The 22,589-nt window shown below is 36.3% G+C and overlaps 1 protein-coding gene across 3 annotated transcripts in view; it reads right to left on the bottom strand.

Annotated features, from left to right (window-relative positions):
• Window positions 1–3,165: 3,165 nt before the first annotated feature.
• Window positions 3,166–22,589, bottom strand: part of LOC127424327 (dedicator of cytokinesis protein 8-like) — a 73,164-nt gene continuing 53,740 nt past the window's right edge. For all 3 annotated transcript variants that reach the window (XM_051669396.1, XM_051669397.1, XM_051669398.1), the window contains 15 exons: window positions 21,124–21,220; window positions 18,872–19,006; window positions 18,499–18,651; window positions 15,356–15,514; window positions 14,375–14,475; window positions 12,987–13,179; window positions 12,680–12,823; window positions 11,041–11,172; window positions 10,793–10,927; window positions 10,238–10,327; window positions 9,819–10,055; window positions 7,679–7,822; window positions 7,042–7,148; window positions 5,258–5,428; window positions 3,166–4,207 (listed from right to left, as the gene is read on the bottom strand). In XM_051669396.1, the coding sequence (XP_051525356.1) occupies window positions 4,156–4,207; window positions 5,258–5,428; window positions 7,042–7,148; window positions 7,679–7,822; window positions 9,819–10,055; window positions 10,238–10,327; window positions 10,793–10,927; window positions 11,041–11,172; window positions 12,680–12,823; window positions 12,987–13,179; window positions 14,375–14,475; window positions 15,356–15,514; window positions 18,499–18,651; window positions 18,872–19,006; window positions 21,124–21,220 (2,050 nt within the window). In that variant the 3' untranslated portion in view covers window positions 3,166–4,155. The remainder of the gene's footprint in view (window positions 4,208–5,257; window positions 5,429–7,041; window positions 7,149–7,678; window positions 7,823–9,818; window positions 10,056–10,237; window positions 10,328–10,792; window positions 10,928–11,040; window positions 11,173–12,679; window positions 12,824–12,986; window positions 13,180–14,374; window positions 14,476–15,355; window positions 15,515–18,498; window positions 18,652–18,871; window positions 19,007–21,123; window positions 21,221–22,589) is intronic.

Here is a 22,589-nt window from a genome sequence, read left to right as displayed (position 1 = left end):
CATATCAGTAACCTTATAAAAGCTGTTTTATTCTACATGGGGCAAGGGTGCCCTCATGGGGGCTGCCATTTTAGATCACATGACCAGCTGAATACTACTCGCTTAATCTCAGTAACCGTCTTGTTATTGGACACTTTCACTTTTAATTAATCATGGCGGATTGTGAATAGCGAATTTCTACAATGGCATTTGTAACTGAAAACTATTGATTTTGAATGATGATGCATCCATATCACTAGGTGTCACTGTAAGACAAAGATGACATGAGCAAAAAGCTACTGAGTGCACTTTTAAACTGCAACAATGATGACTGTTGTTTTCAAACAGGTTTCACAAACTCCCCTCCCCCCATCTTCCATTGGTCTGACAGACAGTCCCACCCAAAAGTCATGCCATTGGTTGAGTCAGTGTTGTTGTGTCAGACTGGAAGGATTGCTCAAAACAAACAGAAACGTTATAGTGCCAAAGAGAGTGTTTATAGTTTTCAAGAAAATTAACCTACAAATGGCTTAATAAAGGTTGCCTCTCCATATTAAGCTGGGATAGGTGAAAGTATTTTAACACCGAAAAAGTTACACACTTATCAGATGGTAATCCTGATGAATATTTCTTGGTCAACATATACTATATGCTATCATTCTGTAGGCAGTTATCCAAAATGTGTAGAAGACATGTAATTTTAAGAAGTGTGACATGCTTTACTTTCCCAAAAACTATTTTAAAAAAAATAAAAAATAAAAATAATCTTAAATCTTGCATTATTATTATGTGTGCACTTTTCATGACCTCATATTAATTGAGAGATGGCATGGAATATTTGTGTCTATTAATTCATTTATCAGACTGCAGGAGTAGTATTTTTATTTATTTATTTTTACCACAAGACTAAAGTGAAAAAAGTTGATTAAAATGCTGAATTTTATATATATATATATATATATATATATATATATATATATATATATATATATAGCAAATAATGCAGCAACAATATAGTGGTAATACATAACTTAAAATCTGCCATGTCAAAAAAAAAAAACTTACTTGCCAACCTCTTAAATATACACTGGCAGCCAAAAGTTTGGAATAATGTACAGATTTTGCTCTTATGGAAAGAAATTGGTACATTTATTCACCAAAATGCCATTCAACTGATCACAATGTATAGTCAGGACATTAATAACGTGAAAAATTACTATTACAATTTGAAAAAAACTTCTTTAAACTACTTCAAAGAGTTCTCATCAAAAAATCCTCCACATGCAGCAATGACAGCTTTGCAGATCCTTGGCATTCTAGTTGTCAGTTTGTCCAGATACTCAGGTGACATTTCACCCCACGCTTCCTGTAGCACTTGCCATAGATGTGGCTGTCTTGTCGGGCACTTCTCACGCACCTTACAGTCTAGCTGATCCCACAAAAGCTCAATGGGGTTAAGACCCATAACACTCTTTTCTGTTTCAAAAGTGGCTTTTTCTTTGCAATTCTTCCCATAATGCCTGCACCCCTGAGTCTTCTCTTTACTGTTGTACATGAAACTGGTGTTGAGTGGGTAGAATTCAATGAAGCTGTCAGCTGAGGGCATGTGAGTCGTCTATTTCTCAAACTAAAGACTCTGATGTACTTCTCCTCTTGTTTAGTTGTACATCTGGCCTTCCACATCTCTTTCTGTCCTTGTTAGAGTCAGTTGTCCTGTCTTTGAAGACTGTAGTGTACACCTTTGTATGAAATTTTCAAGGTTTTTATTTATTTATTTATTTATTTTTGGCAATTTCAAGCATTGTATAGCCTTCATTCCTCAAAACAACAATTGACTGACGAGTTTCTAGAGAAAGCTGTTTCTTTTTTGCCATTTTTGTCCTAATATTGACTTTAAGACATGCCAGTCTATTGCATACTGTGTCAACTCATAAACAAACACAAAGACAATGTTAAGCTTCATTTAACAAACCAAATGTGTTTGATATAATGGCAAGTGATTTTCTAGCACCAAATTATCAATTTAGCATGATTACTCAAGGATAAGGTGTTGGAGTGATGGCTGCTGGAAATGGGGCCTGTCTAGATTCGATCAAAAATTACTTTTTCAAATAGTGATGGTGCTGTTTTTACATCAGTAATGTCCTGACTATACCTTGTGATCAGTTGAATGCCACTTTGGTGAATTAAAGTACTAATTTCATACCGAAACAGCAAAATCTGTACATTATTCCAAACTTTTGTCTGCCAGTGTACATACATTAAGTCAATGCATCATGAAAACATCCCATGTATTAATGATGTACATGTCAATATACAAGTCCACACAAAAATCAATACATTTTAATAATTGCAGGAGGAAAGTTTCTATATTTTAACGTCTAAGTAAACTATTATGAAATATAAAGGGCCAGACTTCCCTCAAACCTTTGAAGTCATGCTCTCTTTCGTGTGAAGCGGAAATGTAATAAGTGGTGCTTAAAGTGACAATTTAAAACCAGTGGCACATAATCAGGCGTTAAATCACTTACACAGACACCCCCAACACACTGTAAATAACCCTCAAGTTAAATACTACTCTCGGTCTGATGACAAGGCAATCCCCGCTCTTAAATCCATCCTGCCCTTTATCGTTTCCATACAGGTGTGCACAACTGCACATTTAAAGCTTGTGTGATTCAGCACGGGCGCCCAAAGTGAGACTCAATGAAAACAGGTATACAGTGTTTTCTGTCATGCAATCAAACAGTGTTCAAAACCTTTCAACAAATCAATTCCCCATTCACAAGAACTCTAAAAGGCATACTCTCTAATGGGATTCCTCGTTTCCGTGACTGATTTTTCACTTTTTCCGAAAAAAAAAAAAAAAAAAAAAAAAATGCATGTGCTGCAATTGACCATCTAGTTTATTCATGCTGGGCTCATACTAGAGCGATAAGGAGATAAAAGTCAATTTGATAGATATCGAGAGTTATTTCACGAGCCTGTTCCTACCTAGAGTAGCATACTTGAAAAGTGAAACGATGGCGCCTCTCATCTACGTCATCATCCTGCGCCATCGTGTAGATCTGCATCGCATATGGATTTACATTTGATCGGCATACACAAAGATTGACTAATAACGGCAATGCAAGAATAAACCCCAGATGTTGCTACTTAAAGTCAAAATGACATTTGACATCACAATACTAATCCACAAAGGGCTTTTATTAGGAAGTGCATTTTTATTGACAAAATATTTGTATTTATATATTTATTAATGACCAGAGGGAATGATTGTGGCACATAAAATAGTCCATTTCGTATTGTTCCACTATTTCCAGTCAATCATGTATCCAAATAATACAAAAACATAGAAACATGATGCATTGCAAGGGTAAACATCTGATGTGCTCATCCACTGTAACTGTTGCTAATTTAAATACCATCTTCCATCTCTGCATTCCTGATCTACTTTTATTTAGATCCAGTTTGGTGACATATTTTTACTATGGAATAAGTATCTGAGAGCTAAATATTCTCTATAAATTAAATAAAGCTATATTTACAAAACTGCATCTCAGAAATCTCTGCAATTACAGTTTACATCATAGTAAAACTAAGGAATGGAGTAATCATGATTTATAATGCATGATTAGAAGTATGTACACTTCTGAATAAAGACACTAAAGACTCACTTTTATACCGTTCTATGCACATCTTAAGCTGTCTAAACCATCTCCAGATTTAGTCAAATGTAATAACTTTTGACAATTTCCAATGGCATTGAAATGTTGTTGTCCTTCATGAATCAATAAATTTAAGGTTTTAGATTTTTCGTCACATGTAAAAGGTCAACTTTAGCAGAGAAGTCAAGATTATGCCGGTTGTAACATACTAAGTTGGATTCAAACCATAACAAGAAAACAAGTATAAAAAAAATAAATAAAAAAAATTAGACCTACTGAAAACTGACTGGCTGAGGTGTTATGTTCTACAAAACAATTATAAACACAAATAAAATCTAAGTTCTGCATCACTTAAAATCTATTCCATATACACCTGTAAAGTATACAGAGTATAACAATCAATGCTGTTTTCAGGAGTTTTCTAATTATCAGCTGACAGAGCTCTTGTTTCCTGACACACTGCAACATCCTTCCATTGATGTCTTCTAGAGATGCCATTCTCTTGACATCATGAATTTTCATCTTGTGTCCGACGGAGGCTGTGCCGTTTAAATGAATCTCTGTTACAAACACAACAGGGAAAAGAAGTTAATGTTTTTTTATTATTATTATTATTTTTGTCTTGTTTTCCAGTAAAAATATTCTTACCACACCTAACAAGATATATTTACTTGACAAACAAAAAGGCATAAGATATTAAGTCCTGTTTTCAGAGGAATTCTGAAAAAAACAAATATATATATATTTTTTTTTTTTCTTACCCCATTGGCAAAAAGTTCTTTTTTAAGCATAAACCTAACTATAGTTTTATTTCTCTGCAAACAAAAATGATATGCCATTTTGCTTGTCAAGTAAATTTGTTTTAAGAATGTTGAGATATTTTACTGTAAAAAACAAGAATACTAATAAAGACTTTTTTTTTTTTTTTTTTTTTTGCAGTGCGACAAATTTAATGTTAGTATGAATAGATACCCTTGAGTAATACCTGTAACCATAGTAACAGATAACAATCTGACTTTGAATTGCTCTTTAAGGATTTAATTTTAATTCTTAAGTATTTTGGACAGTTGCATTATGTTGCTTTCATCCTTTCAGATATGCAGCCAAAAACTCTTTCCTTTCAGTTTGTTTTTTCCTTTGTTTTCCACCCAAAAACAATATTCCATAATAGCTTTCTTCCATTTTTTGTAACTTACCTGAGATAGGTTGATAGCCCTAACTTTAGTGATTGACAACAAAGAATATCACCTACATACATTTGCCAATGATGTGACTTGCAGCTAGCTGTCGACTGCAGTTCAGTTTATACAGCACATATCAATCGAAACTGCTCACAAAATTCAGTTGTGACTACTGAAGACAGGGCCTTTGCCGTAAGCGAAATCTAACTTGGAGACCCCCCCCCAATGCTTTTTAGTAGTATTTTAAAACATAATTTCCATATGTAACCGGTCCTGCTCGACCCCCTCCAAGCGGGATTCGATACCGCACAGCTATCACGTACCAGCTGACTCCCGTTACATATGGAAATTATGTTTAGAAATACTATTAAAAAGCATTTTCCATCATTTAATGATTGTTGAGTCAAAGTACACAGCTTGTTGTTGTACCTGTTCTCGATGTGAGGTTTGATGATGGGTTTGTAAAGCTCAGGGATCTTTCTCTCCAGCATAGGCCTCAGGTTTTCTCTCAGTTTGTTGTAGTTTTTCTTCATTTCATGCTGGTACTCCTTCTGATCAGGAGTGATAAGTTGCTTGTTCTTCTCAACAGCCTCTCCACACCTGCAGGTATGCAATCACAACCAGATTAGCCACACAAGATGCTCAGCAGGCAACTAAATGACGAATAATTAGTGCAATTAGCTGCATTTGGAAATAAATAGTCCAATTAGTTTGATAAAAGAGACTCAACAATCAGTTTTCACTTTTATCCACGAACAAGCGCTCTCAAACAGGAGAACCGAAGAACATCAAAACAACAATTGATGTTGATGGAGCATAGTTTTAATAGATGTAAATGGTTGACCTTTACTGTTGCAGTATCAAATGCACATACCGGTAAATGCAAAAAAATGTGTGCTTTGAAAGTATATCTTATACTGTATATAGTCTGGTTAGAGCATTAAGAACCTATAACATCTTGGTGTAAATGTTGAAAGCCTGGCTGAAGAAAAACTGTGCCAGCTTGGATGGATTATGGAAAAAAATAAACATTTTATAAATTACAGTAAATATTTGTCTGCATGCTGGCAGCAATCAAGGCACAGAATGTGACATTAACCACTCCATCTGTAAAAAGCAATATGTAATATTTCCATGCAAATTGCATTCGTCCTGTAGAGAGAAAGAAAATCACTGTATTTAGAATCTTAATTTATTTTTGCGTCTTGGTTTAAGCACTATAATCATTATACAAAACAACTGCAGCTGGGTGACATTAAGACAGGGTTTTCCTGTTTCTATATTGGTGGAAACCCCCTCCAGTGTAGTCTTATTTCAGCAAACTTTCAAATAAAATACTTTAAACAAAATCAAACGCTTTAAAATAAACACTTCCATATTTCCTTTGATCCTATGATGAAAAACTGTATTCATTGTATAAAAAGAGGAGAAAAAAAAAAGTACAAGATGTTTGAGGAATAAATCACAGAAAAATGAAAATTCTGTTATTATTTACTCACCCTCATGTTGTTCCAAACCCCAAATGACTTTCTTCTGCAGAACACAGAAATAATTGTTTTTATTGAATTTCACAGTCCGTCTTTTCAATACAATGGCAGTGGACAGTAATTCCCTTTCGAGCTTTAAGTTTTGCAAAGGTGTGATAAAAGTAGTCCACACGACTCATGCGTAATACTCCAAGTCTTCTAAAGACATACGACAGGTTTGGGTGTGAAACAACCTGAAAAATCTTGACATCTGTTATACAGTAAGTGTATGAGAGAAGCTCATTCACAGTGGTTTTCATGTTCTTGGGAAAACTTGCACTGTTTTTAGCGCTAAACAATGCAAGTTCTCACATGAACATGCGAGTCACTGTGAACAAGCTTCCCTCATACACTCATGAACGTACATGATTTTATCACAGAAAATGACTAAAACCTATTGCTTGCCTTCAGAAAACTTGGAGTATGATGCAAGAGTCACATGGACTACTTTTAAGACATTTTTGCGAACTTTTTGAAGGCTCAAAGTGAATCCCTATCCACTGTCATAATGAAAAGACAGACCAGGATACTGATTACAATTTCTGCCTGTGTGTTCTGCAGAAGAATGCAGGTCTTACAGGTTTGGACTGACATGAGGGAGAGTAAATATGACAGAATTAATATTTTTTGGGGGGTGAACTAAAATATATTTCCTAATAACGCTTTCTGACTGAAATGGCAACTCACCGCAGTATGAACTCTTTGAAACACAAACGCAGTTTGTTGTGGTGACGGAAGAGCTTGGGGTCTGCAGGGATTTCATTCAAGAAGACCTGGGCCACCTCCAATGGACCCTGCAGAGACAGAGAGTGAGACAAGGAAAGAAAAGGGCCTCCCTCTCTCCCACAGTGCAAGGGGAAAAAAATGAATGCTTCATGCATTGGAGGCCACAAGGTAAAGTCAACACATGAGGGAAATATCATGAATAAGTCTTTGTGTGAATGATGTCACTGTGGAGCCAGGAGTAGAGGCATTACTTCGCTTTTTGTGTGTTGTTTCTCCAAAGGGCATTTATCATATAACCACAGCCATATCCACAGGATTTAGATACGTTTTAGATTTTATTAGTGTTCTAAACTGTCACTCTATAGCCTAAGACATCACTATAAATATAGTGATGTTGGTAACATCAATATAAATCCCTTCAGATTTACTAAATCCCAAAAATGTACATTTCTTTCCTATACTGTCCTTATATTACCCAAAGTATTGTAAACCACAGTGGAGAACGTTAGTAGAATGGGCATGGAAGGAGACTGGGTGGCTGGAAAAGTGATTGAGAGGGAGAGTGTGTGAGTGAGTTTGTGTACATAAAGCGTCAGACCTGATTGACAGTAGCTGTGACTGATCCCTGTAGAACCATCTGAAGCATCACAGCATCTGGCTTCTCTCTGTGCGTGGCTTCAGCAAGCTCTCGAGTCTTCTTCTGCATGTCTTCAATGGCCACCTCGATGGGTGTGAGGTCAAACTGAAGACATAAAAAGAGTTGAAGATAGGTTGAGTGGGCAGTCATCTAGCACACTTGTTCTCAACTGGTTTAGCTTCAGGACCCAGACTTTACATTAAAAAAAAAAAGTGGAGATCAAACACAATACCAAAATTTGGTTACAAAATTAACCAAAATAAAAATACATGTCCTTAAAATAAAACACTGAAATTTCTTAATATAACCATGAACTGTATAGGGCCAACATTAGGCAAAATTATTAACAACATTCTGAAAAAATGTACAAAATTATCCTCAAAAATAGGATTCATGTGGTCTCACCTATATTAACTGGTTTGATTCTAGTCAAAAATATTATTTAATTATTTATGTCTGAATCAACTACATTAAGTTACATGACTACATTAAGTTACACAAACAAAACTTAATTTTAAGGGTAACACCAAGTAGAAATAACTGCTTAAAGGAATAGTTCACCCAAAAATGAAAATTCTCTCATCATTTACTCTTGCCATCCCAGATGTGTATGACTTTCTTTCTTCTGCACAAATGAAGATTTTTAGAAGAATGTCTCAGCTCTGCAGGTCCATATATTGCAAATGAATGGTGGCCAGAACTTTGATGCTCCAAAAAGCACATAAAGATAGCATAACAAATCAATATTAAAGTCCTTTTTAACTATAAACTCCACCTTTGACCATCCCCAACCAGTAGGTGGTGATATGCATGAAGAATGCAAATCGGCAAAAAAAACAAAAGAATAATGTGAAAGTGAAAGTAGATATTTATACTAAAATAGGACTTAAATTTTGATCCGTTTATCACCCACACCTAATATATGGCTTCTGAAGACATGGATTTTACCACTGGAGTCGTATGGATTACTTTTATGCTGCCTTTATGTGCTTTTTGAGCTTCAAAGTTCTGGCCCCCATTCACTTGCATTGTATGGACCTCCAAAGTGGAAATATTCTTCTAAAAATATTCATTTGTGTTCTGCAGAAAAAAGAAAGTCACACATCTGGGATAGCATGAGGGTGAGTGAACGATAAGAGAATTTTAATTTTTGGGTGAACTATTCCTTTAAGGTAATAATTGCAGGTTACCACTTTTAAAAGTGTAGGCTGAATAGGAAAAAAAATTGTTTTACGGTACTTTTTATAAAAAAAAAAAAATTTTTTAAAAATTAAGCGTTTGGTTTTTAAATGTCTCTTAAATTTCAGCCAATAATTCACCGCACAAAACAAACTGTGGTCAGCACAAACCATGTTTATCCTTGTTGCAAGTGAACCATTAAATGTAATATTAGATTTGTTTGTGGTTTTCCAGGATGAGGGCAAGTCACACAACCTGTCCATGCCATCAATCTAATTTGGCAAGCTTCTACCAAATGACAGATGACTTTTCACCAAAATACAAATTTTTCCTCCCTTTTTAAAAGTTGATTTATGTTGCTATCTTCACAGTGCATGATTATACAGTTATTTAGCATTTTATTATTCGCATTTAGCATTGTATTTTCCCTGCTGTCTGTGACCCAATTAGACCTAACAGTTGAGAATCACTGATTTAGCAGATGTGTATATCCAAAGCAACTTACAGTTCAGTTATTAAGACTTATTTACAGTATACTTACTGCGTGAACAGGCCTCTTTTAGTTCACCTAAATGATGTTTTGAAAGGACATTCTTAATTTATTCATTTTCCTCAACTAACTCATTTAAAAACACACCGTGCGTAGTAAAAGCGCAGGCCTTGTTTACCCAGAGTGCTTTAGTATGTTCAGAAGAAGAAATAACTCTTGATGATGCTTCTTTCATTGTATTAATTAGACTTTACATTTAGAGTGACAGTCCCTTCAGAGCAACCTATGGATAAAAGCCTTGCTCAAGCTGATGCTCATGGATCAGCCCTCAATCCATGGATTCAAACCTACAACCTTTCCGTTCCCAGCCCAGATCATCCACCACAACAGATGGAGCAGATGAGGGGGATATTATACTTGAATTGTCCTTACCTCCTCCTTCTGAATGACGTTGATTCGTGTCTTGATGTAGGGGAAAGCGTGCATCGTGGTGAGGATGGTTTTCCGCTTGTATTGCTCACTGAGTTCGCCCCGTGGTCGCCCGCTCTTTGTGAAAGGCGTAGTGTACATGAAGCGACGAAGGTTGAAGTTCTTTTCAAAGTTGGTAAGACGGTCCTTCATCTCATAGTCATCAAAGTAAGGCTCCACAAAGGTGATCTGTATGTATGCCTGATTTGAAATATGAAAATGTCATTGTTACATCAACATTAGTTGAATGAAGCAATTGAGATTTGATTGTAGAGGCACTTGATGGCCTTTCAAGCTAATGATAGTTTGCCACACAAGTCACATTGAAGAAAGCTTTTGATTGTAATTATGTTTACATTTGCACAACAGTTGATGAGAAGTACCTTATTGGGATTCAGCTTGTTTCTGTCTACTGGTGTGGAATCTTTAATCATTTCCAAAACTCCATCACCAAAACATTGGCTGTAGAAATTCTGTACAATTAGAAGACAAAGAGTTATGCACAGTCCTTTAGCTAAACTATTTCTACTATTTGACAGTCAATCAAATCCTACAAGTCATGAATAATTTCAGACCAAATTTCAATCTAAAAGCTTTATCAAAATCTCTATTATAAAACAGATAGTACGGACTCTTGATTCTGATTGGGTGAGCCGTACATTACTCCATTGCTTGGTAACTACAAACAGTTAGACTAGCAAACTGATACTTTGCGGTAAAAAATTGTTTATTCCTACAATTAATAATAATAAATGTAGCTGTCATGGCTAAGAACGACCACATTCCCATGGTAAAACCAGTGCCCATTGAAAAATAACGCATGGCCTTTCATTGCATATTGCTTTAATTTGAAAAATATTCTCAGCTATTTTTGTGTATCTCTCAAATTCATCTGTATCACAAATGCAGTTCTGAACAGGATTCCAGAGAAATTTCACCTCAAGCCGGTGGGATATCTCAGGTAAGTGGGTGATTCCTGGCTCTTTGTAGATAAATTCTCGCTCATCCAAGTCTCCAAATTTAGACCCATAAAATCCCACACGGAAGTAAGTTCCAAACATCCTCTTGTGACCCTGAAGAATGTAAATAAACATCTGGTTTAAACATGCATACAGATCATCATATGGCCTTAGACAACTCCTTCCTGTCTGGCAGAGTCATGTAGGAGGATTTGTTTATGCTTTACCTTTTGAATGATGTTATCAAAAGCCCTTTGGAGCTTGTCGTGTGTGGAAGAGAGTTTCCGGAAATCTCTATGGGCCTCCAGTATAGGAACAATTATCTTGTACACCTCATTTACTGCCTCATATAAGCCACCCTGTCAGTGACCGATGGTAAGAAACAAACAACATCAAGCAGTCTTATATCAAAATAAAAAGGAAAAATACAGAAATACATTATAGTAGGACTATATTAAATTATTGTAGGGCTGGGAGCTAAATATTTGATGCTAAATATTTGACGCAATGATTTTGCTGACAAAAAAACAAAAAAACAAGCAACACTGTGAATATTTCTACGCTTTTGTGAAATATGTGTTTTTTGGCCATGAAGTCCCCTAAAGACTGTCATTAGATTAGTTTTAAGATCTTGAGAGCGAAGTCGTTAAGATGTTTTTATATCATCTCTGATTTAAACTTCATTAGCAAAACCGGCACTGGTAAGTTTGATTCATTTCCATGAATCAGTCCAAACTGTCTCTTTCAATGAATCAATTCATAACTCTGATTCAGCGATTTGTTGGCATCATCACTCAGGAATATTCCTGGTTCAATATAAGTTAAGCTCAATTGACAGTATTTCTGGCATAATGTTGATTACCACAAAAATATATTTTGACTTGCTCATTCTTTTCTTTAAAAAAAAAGAAAAAAAAAAGCAGAGGTTACAGTGAGGCACTTACAATGGAAGTGAATGGGGCCAATATTTGGAGGGTTTAAAGGCAGAAATGTGAAGCTTATCATTTTATAAAAAGTATTTTAATTATTCTGTTAAAACTCATGTATAATTTGAGCTGTTTAAATTGTAATTTTTACAGTCATTTTAGGGTTGGTTGACATTACATCGTCATGGTAACAAAGTTGTAAAATTGGCTATAACTTTACCCAGAAAGGGTTAGTAAGTGATTTTATCACATTAAAATTATGTTTACACACATTTTGTTTATGTCTTGTGGCTATACTTTTGAAAAAGTGAGTATTTTAACTTTCAAAAATTGGCCCCCCTTCACTTCTATTGTAAATGCTTCACCGTAACCCAGATTCTTGCTTTTGTTTTTTTTAAGAAAAGGAGGGGCAAGACAATATACATTTTTATGATAATCAATATTATGCCACAAATGCTGTCGACTGAGCTTAACTTATATTGAATCTGGAATATTTCTTTAGTGGAAGTCTTTCATGACATTTTTCATGTATTAAAATATTTAGTAAGAATATATGCAAGTTAAAATTGCTGTTTATTACAGTGTATTGTGATATTGGTGCATATACTATAAATAAAAATGATTCAATATCATTCTTCCTTGTGTTCACTTTGAGAAAAAAAAAAGTGTGGGAAAACATGCCTAAACAACTAGATTTTAACTGTTTTTACTTTTTGCATTAAAACATTCTGAATCTATCTAGCAACTAGCTGCTTGTTTAAAATGATGGTTCCTTTTAGAGCAAATACATATGTTTTGAGATATACAGTATATTGTATATTGTCCGAAGGTTGAAAAGTATAGAGCGATCCTTTTTTAGCTATATCACCTAACCCTACATCAAAGTAAAGAAAAAGAGGGAGGAACATTTATAGAGAAAGGCTACGTATTTATGCCTTACATTGCTGAATAGCTCGGCAGCTTGTTCCAAAAGCCCAACCAGGCCATTTTCTGTGAAGTAGCGTCCCGAGCAAACCCCATCCTCGTCTGGAGACAAGATATCGTCCGAGACTGCAGACTCCTCCAGCACATTAGAAGAGATGTTCTGGTTGGGGAAGACAATCATTTCCCACAATCGGACATGGTTCTTATTTGCACTGAGTTGTGTGTGTAGGGTTTGAAGAGCAGCCGAAACATAATTCATGCCTACTGTTGTTTTTAACAAAGGGAGCCGATACAAGCATTTCCCACTCGCAATGATAACTCACTTGAAAGGTGACGCTGCCCACAGGCAAGTATTTGTGATCCTCCAGCATGCTGAGATATTCAGCCACCAGGGCTGCGGCATGGACCAGACACATAGCTGACTCTGTAAAGCACTTCCTGCCATTGTGTTTCTCTGCCATGTTCTGCAGCCAGGTTAGACGCAGGTCTGGAGAGGTCTGGTAACCCTTTGCAATCCTGGAGCCAAAACAACCCATATGTAGGTTAAAGGGATTGTTTACTTAATAAAAAAAAATTTCACCCTCATGTTGTTCCAAACCTGTAAGACTTGGTGGAACACAAAATGAGATGTTAGGCAGAATAGGTTCATCTCAGTCACAATTTATTTCCATTAAATCATCTTTTTCAGTACTATGTAAGTGAATGGTGACTGAGACTAACATTCTGCCTACCATGTTGTTGTGCTCCATGGAGGAAAGAAAGGTTTGGCATGACATGAGGGTGATTAAATGACAAAATTTTCATATTTGGGTGAACTATCCCTTGAAAAGGAATATTCCAGGTTCATTATAAATTAAGATCAATTGACAGTATTTGTGGCATAATGTTGATTACCACAAAAATAATTTAGACTTTTTCCTTCCTTTTTCAGTAAAACAGAAAAACTCTGGTTTACAGTGAGGCACTTACAATGAAAGTGAATGGGGCCAATTTTTGGAGGATTTAAAGGCAGAAATGTGAAGCTCATAATTTTATAAAAGCACTTCCATTAATTCTTCTGTTAAAACTTGCATATTATTTGAACTGTAAAGTTGTTCAAATCGTAATGTTTTCTGCAAACTAAATTACTGAAATTACAGTGGCAACAAAGTTGTAAAATTGACTATAACTTTACACGGAAAAGGTTAGTAAGTGATTTTATCACACTTAAATCATGTTTACACTCATATTGTTTACGTGTTGTGGCTATACTTTTGAAACAGTGAGTATTTTAACATTCAAAATTTGGCCCCCATTCACTTCCATTGTAAGTGCCTCACTGTAACCCAGATTTTTGTTTTTTTAAGAAAAGGAGGGACAAGTAGAAATTAATTTTTGGTTTTGTGGTAAACATTATGCCACAAATGCTGTCGATTGAGCTTAACTTGTATTGAACCCAGAATATTCCTTTAATGTTCTGAGAAAATAAATAAAAAAAATTTTTTCCTATAATCAAAGAAATGTGTGGACTGGCATATTCGCCAAAGTTATTACACATGTGAGGCACACACTGCAAGGCTACAATGTTGCCACTTGGTTACCATGGTATGTTCAAAAACAGTAGACAAACAGTAGAAACCACAGGGAAATGGGAAGCAGAGAAAGAAACCACAGGCCTGGGATGCCAAAGGCAGATGGAGACTTGGTTTTAGCTACGGGAAAAAGTGTGTACCTATACATGAGATCCATGAGCATCTCAGGGTCCTTTTGGAACTCCTTCATCTTGACTGTATCTGAGAGGATACTATTAAGATTCCTCAAGAGTTCATCCACCTGTGGAAACAGAATCCAATAATTCATACTCTGTTGATATGATCTGTTCTTGTTAGTACAAGACCAAACTTACACATCAATGCACCAGCTTTTACAGATAATGTGATTCACTGCATTCAGTATTGTGGCTGATAGCATACCATTAAAAAGTATTACCCCTTCTTTTTTTTTCTTTTTTTTTTCTTTTTAAACAAATGTTATGCTACTTGTCATTGTTAAATCTGAAGTGTGCAACTTTTTCGATGTTAAAATACTTTTTACAAAATATGCAGAGACAACTATAAATAAACCATTTGTATGTTCTCTTAAAAACTGTAAACACTGTGCTCTGTGGTCCTATAAAAATGTATCTGTTTTGAGCGGCCCGACCAGCACGACAGAACAACACTGACTCAACCAATGGCTAGAGTTTGGGGTGGGTCTGTCTGTTTGTTTGATCAACTGCAGAAAGGGGGAGTATTCGGGAGAGCTTGTTTATTACAATGTTTATTTTTGCAATTCCATTCGGTAGCACAGAAATGACAAACTTAATCTTTAATATAGTTGAGTGACTCCAAAACAACTCCAAAAGGATGTGTCATTTGTATCTGTCATTGATTTTAAAGTTATGCTCTGTACCAAAACTAAAAACCAAATAAAAAGAGTGTAAAAAAAAATTTGGCTGACCTATTATCATTCATGGTGGCTGGATGTCATTTCTACCACAAGAAGTTGCAAGGTGGTAATTTATAAGAAAAGGTAATAATATTCAGTATTGTTATTATTTGGCCAAAAGTTTAGAATGTAAATACTTTGTTTACTTTGAGCATAGTATGTAGATGGTGCAATGCATGCAGTAAACTACTTTGCATGTGGCATGGCATCCAGCCCATTGTTTTACCTGTGAGGGCAGCTGTGTAGACTGCATTTCCGTGTCTTCTTCTGCATAAGCAAGAATAGTTCTGAAAGAGCGTCGCAGATACTCCTCATGGATGTCTGAAGACTTTCCAACCAAAGAGGCCAAAGACATTGTCACCTGCATCTTGACTCTGGAGAAATTCTGTTAGGACAAAAAAAGAAAAAATCTAATAGGCATAGTTCAAACTAAAATTTAATTTTGAAATTTAAGGTGCAGAAAATCTTGCCCTCTGTCATAGTTCTCAAATTTCATTCTCATATATTAAAATTTTGCACCAGGTTTGACTTAAATTATGCCAAACAACATTGTTTCTCACTGGTGTCATAACCGATCACAAATGCAAATGAGATTTTAGAGCTACAACAGAGTAATGACTTCATTTTTGGTCTGTTCCTCACACAAATCTATTGTATGACCTTTAGAAGACTTATAATAAATATGCAGGGAAAAAAATAAAATCCAAAGTCATATGAACTACTTTATAGAACGTTTCGTTCTTTTTGTCATTTTTGGAGCTTGACAGCCCCATCCCCATTCACTTTAATTGTACGGAAAATGAACATTCTGCCTAACATCATCTTTTTGTGTTGGAACAACATAAGGGTGACAAAAATGTGAGAATTTTCATTTTTCATTTTCCAATGTATGCATCAGAATAATGAAAACAAAAGGTCTGATTAACAGCCTTTCCCCCAGTTCCTGTCACCTAGAGCTGTGCCATTTATCCGAGCTGGCCTTGCCGAGGTTGCTGAAGGCTACATTGTCAGATACAGGTGTTAGGCTGTGAGAGAACCCGCCACACCGCCAGGCGCATTTGACCATTGCTGTCATAGCCTCAGATCATTGATTCTGGGGGAGCTTGAGCCAAGGGCTGCGAATGCTCTATCCATCTTGCTTAGCATCAAGAAACGGCAAAATGATCCCCCCATTAACCCCTGAATAATTGCCAATGGATCATTTCAATGGCACCATTATGTTAAATTGAGCATATGTGCGAGCCATCTCGAGATGTCGCCAATCTCGCATCTAGGTCAGTTTTGCGGTGAAGAATGGCTCAACATCGACACAGCAGACAAGATTAATTCTACATTTACTCTGAAACCAGACTTCCTTGTTTTCACCGTTTAATCTAATGTGAGAAAAGGCCTTAGGAAACATGAAAACGGGGCGACTTGTCGCTAAAAAGACTTAACATGACTTATTCAAGGTTACGCTAACAACAGGGTCCAGGGAGCCTTTTACAAACCAAACAAGCAAACAAACAGACAGACAGGGAAAGAAATCCATCATTTTCCCATTAAACATGAATGAGATGGCAAACAACATGGCCATCTGGTAGGGGAGGGCTGAGGGTGTTTTGAAATTGAGTAAACAGAGAAAATACTCCAGCCATCAGCCTGCTGCACACAGAGACGGGCACAGAGCAGTGTGACAGACTCGTGTTATCAGCAGACAGACAGACAAACAAACAAACAACATTTACAGAGGACATCGTCAGTGCTACATCCGTGTCATTTTGACAGAGAAGGGGGAAAAGACACAAAGGTGGCAGTGATTTGAATTGTTTGTAGATCATTTTGTTATTTTTCTTGTGTTCGCTTAATATAAATAAAATTAAATGAAAATTCTTTAATTATTTACTCACCCTTATGTCATTCCAAACCCATATGATTTTCTTCTTTGGCTCAAAAAACATTGAACAGTGAGCTGAACGGATCATTCATAAATCAGACTGATCCGGTTCTCAAGGACATCTCACTGGCCCCCTTTACACTTGGCATAACTTGCGTTTCATATCCGGATGGCATCTGGATATTCTTTATCTGGATTGCATTTACACTTTGCAGTCAAATGCGTATCCATCAGAGTCAGAAATTAAGGGGGGGCTATGTGCAAGCAAAAAAAAAAAAAAAAAAGACACCAAAAGTGGCAAAAATGCCCCAGAAAGTCAAAATCTGGGGGCAAAAAATGCCCTCGTAATGAATTCCTCTGTTTTTTATTTTTAACATTTCATACAGTTCTTGGTATCCTTTTATAGTCTTAGTTATACATATTAAGGCATAAAAAATTAATTGATTGTGATTGAATATTTAAGGTAAAAAGGTAATAAATTCTCAATCATAAGAATTTGTATTAATGAATTAAACTGAAGTCAACAGATGAGACACATTTTGTTTTAAATGGTTAGAAAAAAAATGCCCTCATAATGGAAAAAGACCCCTGAAAATCAAATCCAGGGGCAAACATTGCCCCTTAATAAAAAAGTTAATTTCTAACACTGGTCTCCATTTACTCAAAACAAAATGGAAAACGCTGCTTACACATTACATCAGAGGCTGCTGCAGTAACTGAAAATTCTCCATCTTACAGCAAATTTTAAAAACATTGATGGATAATTCAAATGCTTTCCGTCACTTTGACACCTAGGGTTTTTTCCTGCATTTCATTTTTTGGAGGCTGCCAAAGCGGAATTTCGGGTGGCCGAAGCAAATTTAATGATGATATTCATCTTGTGTCAGACGATTTCTAAGCTCTAAATATACTTCTCATCTGAAATGCGCATCTGTGAGGCTCAACTGAAGCCTGGTTTGACAGGAGTCTATTAAAATTAATTAGCCTACTTACGTAGTTGTATCTGGATAACGAAAACACATTTGCATCTACACATTATTTGAATGAGGTCAGAATCCATCCCTGACCACCTCCGAATGTGGTTTAAGTGATGCAATCACAATCGTCTTGGGTGCATTTACACCTGGCATTTAATGTGATTCGATCACTAAAAACTAATTTTAAATGGCAGGTGTAAATGGGACCACTGACTCAATGATCTGGTATACTGTAGCTTATAGTATGGTTTCAGAACACTTCGAATATAGCGCACAAGTTTACTGCTTTTATGGTGCATGTGTGTGTTTTGTTTTTGGTCATTTTTGTAGTTTAACGGTATTGTGTTGTGAGTTGTGAGAATATTCATTAAAATATATAATTTTGTGTTCCACAGTAGAAACACAGTCATTTGACTGAGTAAATAATTACAAAATTTTCATTTTGGGCAATCAATTTTCTAAGGCGATAAAGGTATCTCCTGATCAGGTATAATGGTGTTGGTACATGTGTCTTACACTTGCAGAGCTGTAGCTGTATCTCATGATCAGGTATAGTGTAGCACAAGCCTGACTCCTGTTGCCATCCACACAGCTGCTGCAGTAATGAAGAACTTTCTGACACAGATCTGCACACTGCTCGGCCTCCTCCTCAAACAACAGGTCCCCAAACTGAAGAATTTCATCATATTGGAGGTTGCAATTTGCAATTCAATATCAAACATTGTTATCACAGTTATTGTTATATGCTACAATCAGTACCACTAAAATGACAAGGAAAACAAGAAAAAATATCATATATTCTTATAAATCAATAATTAAATGCAACCTGAAGAACCTGTATGTAGTGTGTACAGCTCAAATAAACATGAACAGCACACATGGTCAGTACCTTTACTATGAGAGCTCGTAGTGTGCTGAAACAGTGAGACAGGTATGTGGTGCTTTGATTACAGGTGAGAGAGTGCAGGAGAACCTTCAGCACTCCACCAACCACATTATCCTTACAGTCTGCTAGAGGAACTGCCTGAAAAATATACACACACTATATTACCCCAAGAAAACCATTATTACAGATTCAGGGAATAGGTGAGGCTTTGTGTGTGTTGAAGGATTGTTCCCAGGTTCAAGACAATGAACAGTATTTGTAGCATAATTTTGATTAATTTACCACCAAAAAAACCCTATTTAAACTCTTCCCTTGTTTATTTGAAAAAAAAAAAAAAAAAAAGGAAGCAAAAATTGCAGTTACACTGAGGCACTTACAATGGAAGTGAATGGGGCCAGTCCATAAATGTTAAAGGGGTCATGACATGCCTTTTTTATTATATTAATATGTTCCTTGAGGTTCACTTATAACAGAAGTTAAAAAAAAAATGCACATAAAACAGTCATATATTTGTAAAGCATGATCATTTTCCACCCTCATTTTGACCCTTAGTCAGAAACACTCTGTTTCGGAGCTGCTTCTCTTAAGACTTGACAGTAAATGCCCACTATTATGATTGGCTCTCTGCTCTTGACTGACCTGCTCTCTACATGCTATCTCACTGCTCATCAATACTGGGCAGGGCTACGGAAGTCATAAGGTAACAGGCTTGGTCTCATATCGAAGGCTTTTGATAGGTAGGATGCATCCTTTGTAAGCAGTGGTATACCAAGCGTCCTCAACTTCGAATTTGCTTGGTTTAAACGAGGTGGCCTTCGTAGGACAAATGGAAAAAGACTGTATCATGGTTGCTATGACAGCATGCTCTCAACCTCCATGAGTGCTCTGAGGAAAACTTTAGTAGAGTTATAATGATGTAGAGAGAAAAGAAAATGGATTTTGCAGATGCACTTTTATATTTACTTTATAATACTTTATTTTACATTATATAATTTTACATATTATATATTTTACCCCTGTCTACTGAGGTCCTTCAACTTGAGAATTTACATTACTTGCATTTGAACATTATATTCTTGGGTAAAAGAAATAATGTTTGCTTCCACTGAAGCAAAGAATTGTGGGTTGTGTGAGTGCCAATGAAGGACACACCTCTTGCATCCTCAGAATTCCTGTGAAAGAAAGTTGCTTTCAAAGGCTGCATTCAAAGCAACCTACTTGCTTTTCCGAAACGAGATAGCCTCCATGAAGTATGCTGCTGACAAATGCAACCTCCGAAGCAAACAGCCTTCGAAACCAGACACAGCTATTGACGTTGATGTGTTGTTGTGGAGGCGGTCAGATGCAAATGTGTGACTATTAGTTCATGAATTTCTTTACTGATTAAACTGAAATAATCAGAAATAAAACTGGAATTATGCAATCAAATGCTACAACACCTCAAAAAACAGTGTCTCATAATCAACTACAATCCTTCGCAGTCATAGGTCATGAAGAGCTAATAAACTTATCAAAAAATCAAAAGCCACAATATGTATGTTAGATCCAATACAAACCAAGCTCTTAAAAGAGGTATTCCCTGTAATCTCAGAACCTCTTCTTAATATTTTGAACTCCTCGCTATCCTTTGGACATGTCCCAAGAAACTTTAAAATGGCAGTTATCAAACCACTTATTAAGAAGCCACAGCTTGATCCTGGAGAATTGCCTAATTACAGACCGATTTCAAATCTACCATTTATGTCGAAAATACTAGAAAAGGTAGTGTCCTCCCAACTATGTTCATTTCTACAGAGAAATAGTATATATGAACAATTTCAGTCAGGATTTAGGCCCCATCACAGTACAGAGACTGCACTTAATCATGTTAACATGATTTTAGTGTGATAAAATCGCTCACTAATCTTAACTGTGTAAAGTTATATCCAAGATTACTACTTTGTGGTCATGGCGACGAAATGCCAATAAACCCTGTAATCTGGTGAACATAGTAATGCTGGAAAATCTCTGATTTTATCACACTAAAATCATACTAACACATTTAATGTTTACATCTTGTGGCTATTCTTTAATAACATTTATGGACTGGCCACATTCACTTCCATTGTCAGTGCTTTACTGTGACTGTGCTTCTGTTCCATGAAAAAAACAAATCAAAATTATTTTTGTGGTAATCAACATTATGCCACAAATGCTGTCAGTTGATCTTAACTTGTATTGAACCAAGAACATTCCTTTAAGTATCCCTCTTTTACCTGTACTATCATCTCCAGCAGGTCAAGGACTATGAGATTGGTCTCAGTGGCCAGATTCCCACTGATTATGGCCTCTTGATCCAGCTCTGCTTTTGATCTGAGAAAACAATAATACTTTCACTACTTTTCAAACTATTTTAGAAGCTGATTTAGGCCATGGAGAAGAGGCACACTGCAGGTTACAGTTGAAGTCAGAAGTTTACATACACCTTAGCCAAATACATTTAAACTTAGTTTTGAACAATTCCTGACATTTAATCGTAGAAAGATTTCCCTGTCTTTGGTCAGTTAGGATCACTACTTTATTTTAAGAATGTGAAATGTCAGAATAATAGTAGAGAGAATGATTTATTTCAGCTTTTATTTCTTTCATCTCATTCCCAGTGGGTCAGAAGTTTACATTCACTTTGTTAGTATTTGGTAACATTGCCTTTATATTGTTTATCTTCAGTCAAGCTTTTTGGGAAGCCTTCCACAAGCTTCTCGCAATAAGTTGCTGGAATTTTGGCCGATTCCTCCAGACAGAACTGGTGTAACTGAGTCAGGATTGTAGGCCACCTTGCTCACACACACATTTTCAGTTCTGCCCACAAATTTACTATCAGATCAAGGTCAGGGCTTTGTGATGGCCACTCCAATTACTTGACTTTGTTGCCCTTAAGCCATTTTGCCACAACTTTGGAGGTATGCTTGGGGTCTTTGTCCATTTAGAAGACCCATTTGCAACCCAGCTTTAACTTCCTGGCTGATGTCTTGAGATGTTGCTTCAATATATCCACATCATTTTCCTTCCTCATGATTCCATCTATTTTGTGAAGTGCACCAGTCCCTCCTGCAGAAAAACACCCCCACAATACCATGCTTCACGGTTGGGACGGTGTTCTTCGGCTTGCAAGCCTCACCATTTTTCCTCCAAACATAATGATGGTCATTATGGTCAAACAGTTCAATATTTGTTTCATCAGACCAGAAGATATTTCTCCAAAAAGTAAGATCTTTGTCCCCATGTGCACTTGCAAACTGTAGTCTGGCTTTTTTATGGCAGTTTTGGAGCAGTGGCTTCTTCCTTGCTGAGCAGCCTTTCAGGTTATGTCAATATAGAACTCATTTTACTGTGGATATAAATACTTTACCTGTTTCCTCCAGCATCTTCACAAGGTCCTTTGCTGTTGTTCTGGGATTGATTTGCACATTTCACACCAAACTACGTTCATCTCTAGGAGACAGAATGTGTCTCCTTCCTGAGCGGTACGATGGCTGCGTGGTCCCATGGTGTTTATACTTGCGTACTATTGTTTGTACAGATGAACGTGGTACCTTCAGGCATTTGGAAATTGCTCCCAAGGATTTTTGGAGGTCCACAATTTTTTTTCTGAGGTCTTGGCTGATTTCTTTTGATTTTCCCATGATGTCAAGCAAAGAGGCACTGAGTTTGAAGGTAGGCCTTAAAATACTTCCACAGGTAC

Source organism: Myxocyprinus asiaticus, chromosome 33 (assembly GCF_019703515.2).
Source record: "Myxocyprinus asiaticus isolate MX2 ecotype Aquarium Trade chromosome 33, UBuf_Myxa_2, whole genome shotgun sequence".
Taxonomy (NCBI): Eukaryota; Metazoa; Chordata; class Actinopteri; order Cypriniformes; family Catostomidae; genus Myxocyprinus; species Myxocyprinus asiaticus.
The sequence above is the reverse complement of the archived record's forward strand: the minus strand, read 5'-3'. Positions and strand labels throughout refer to the sequence as shown.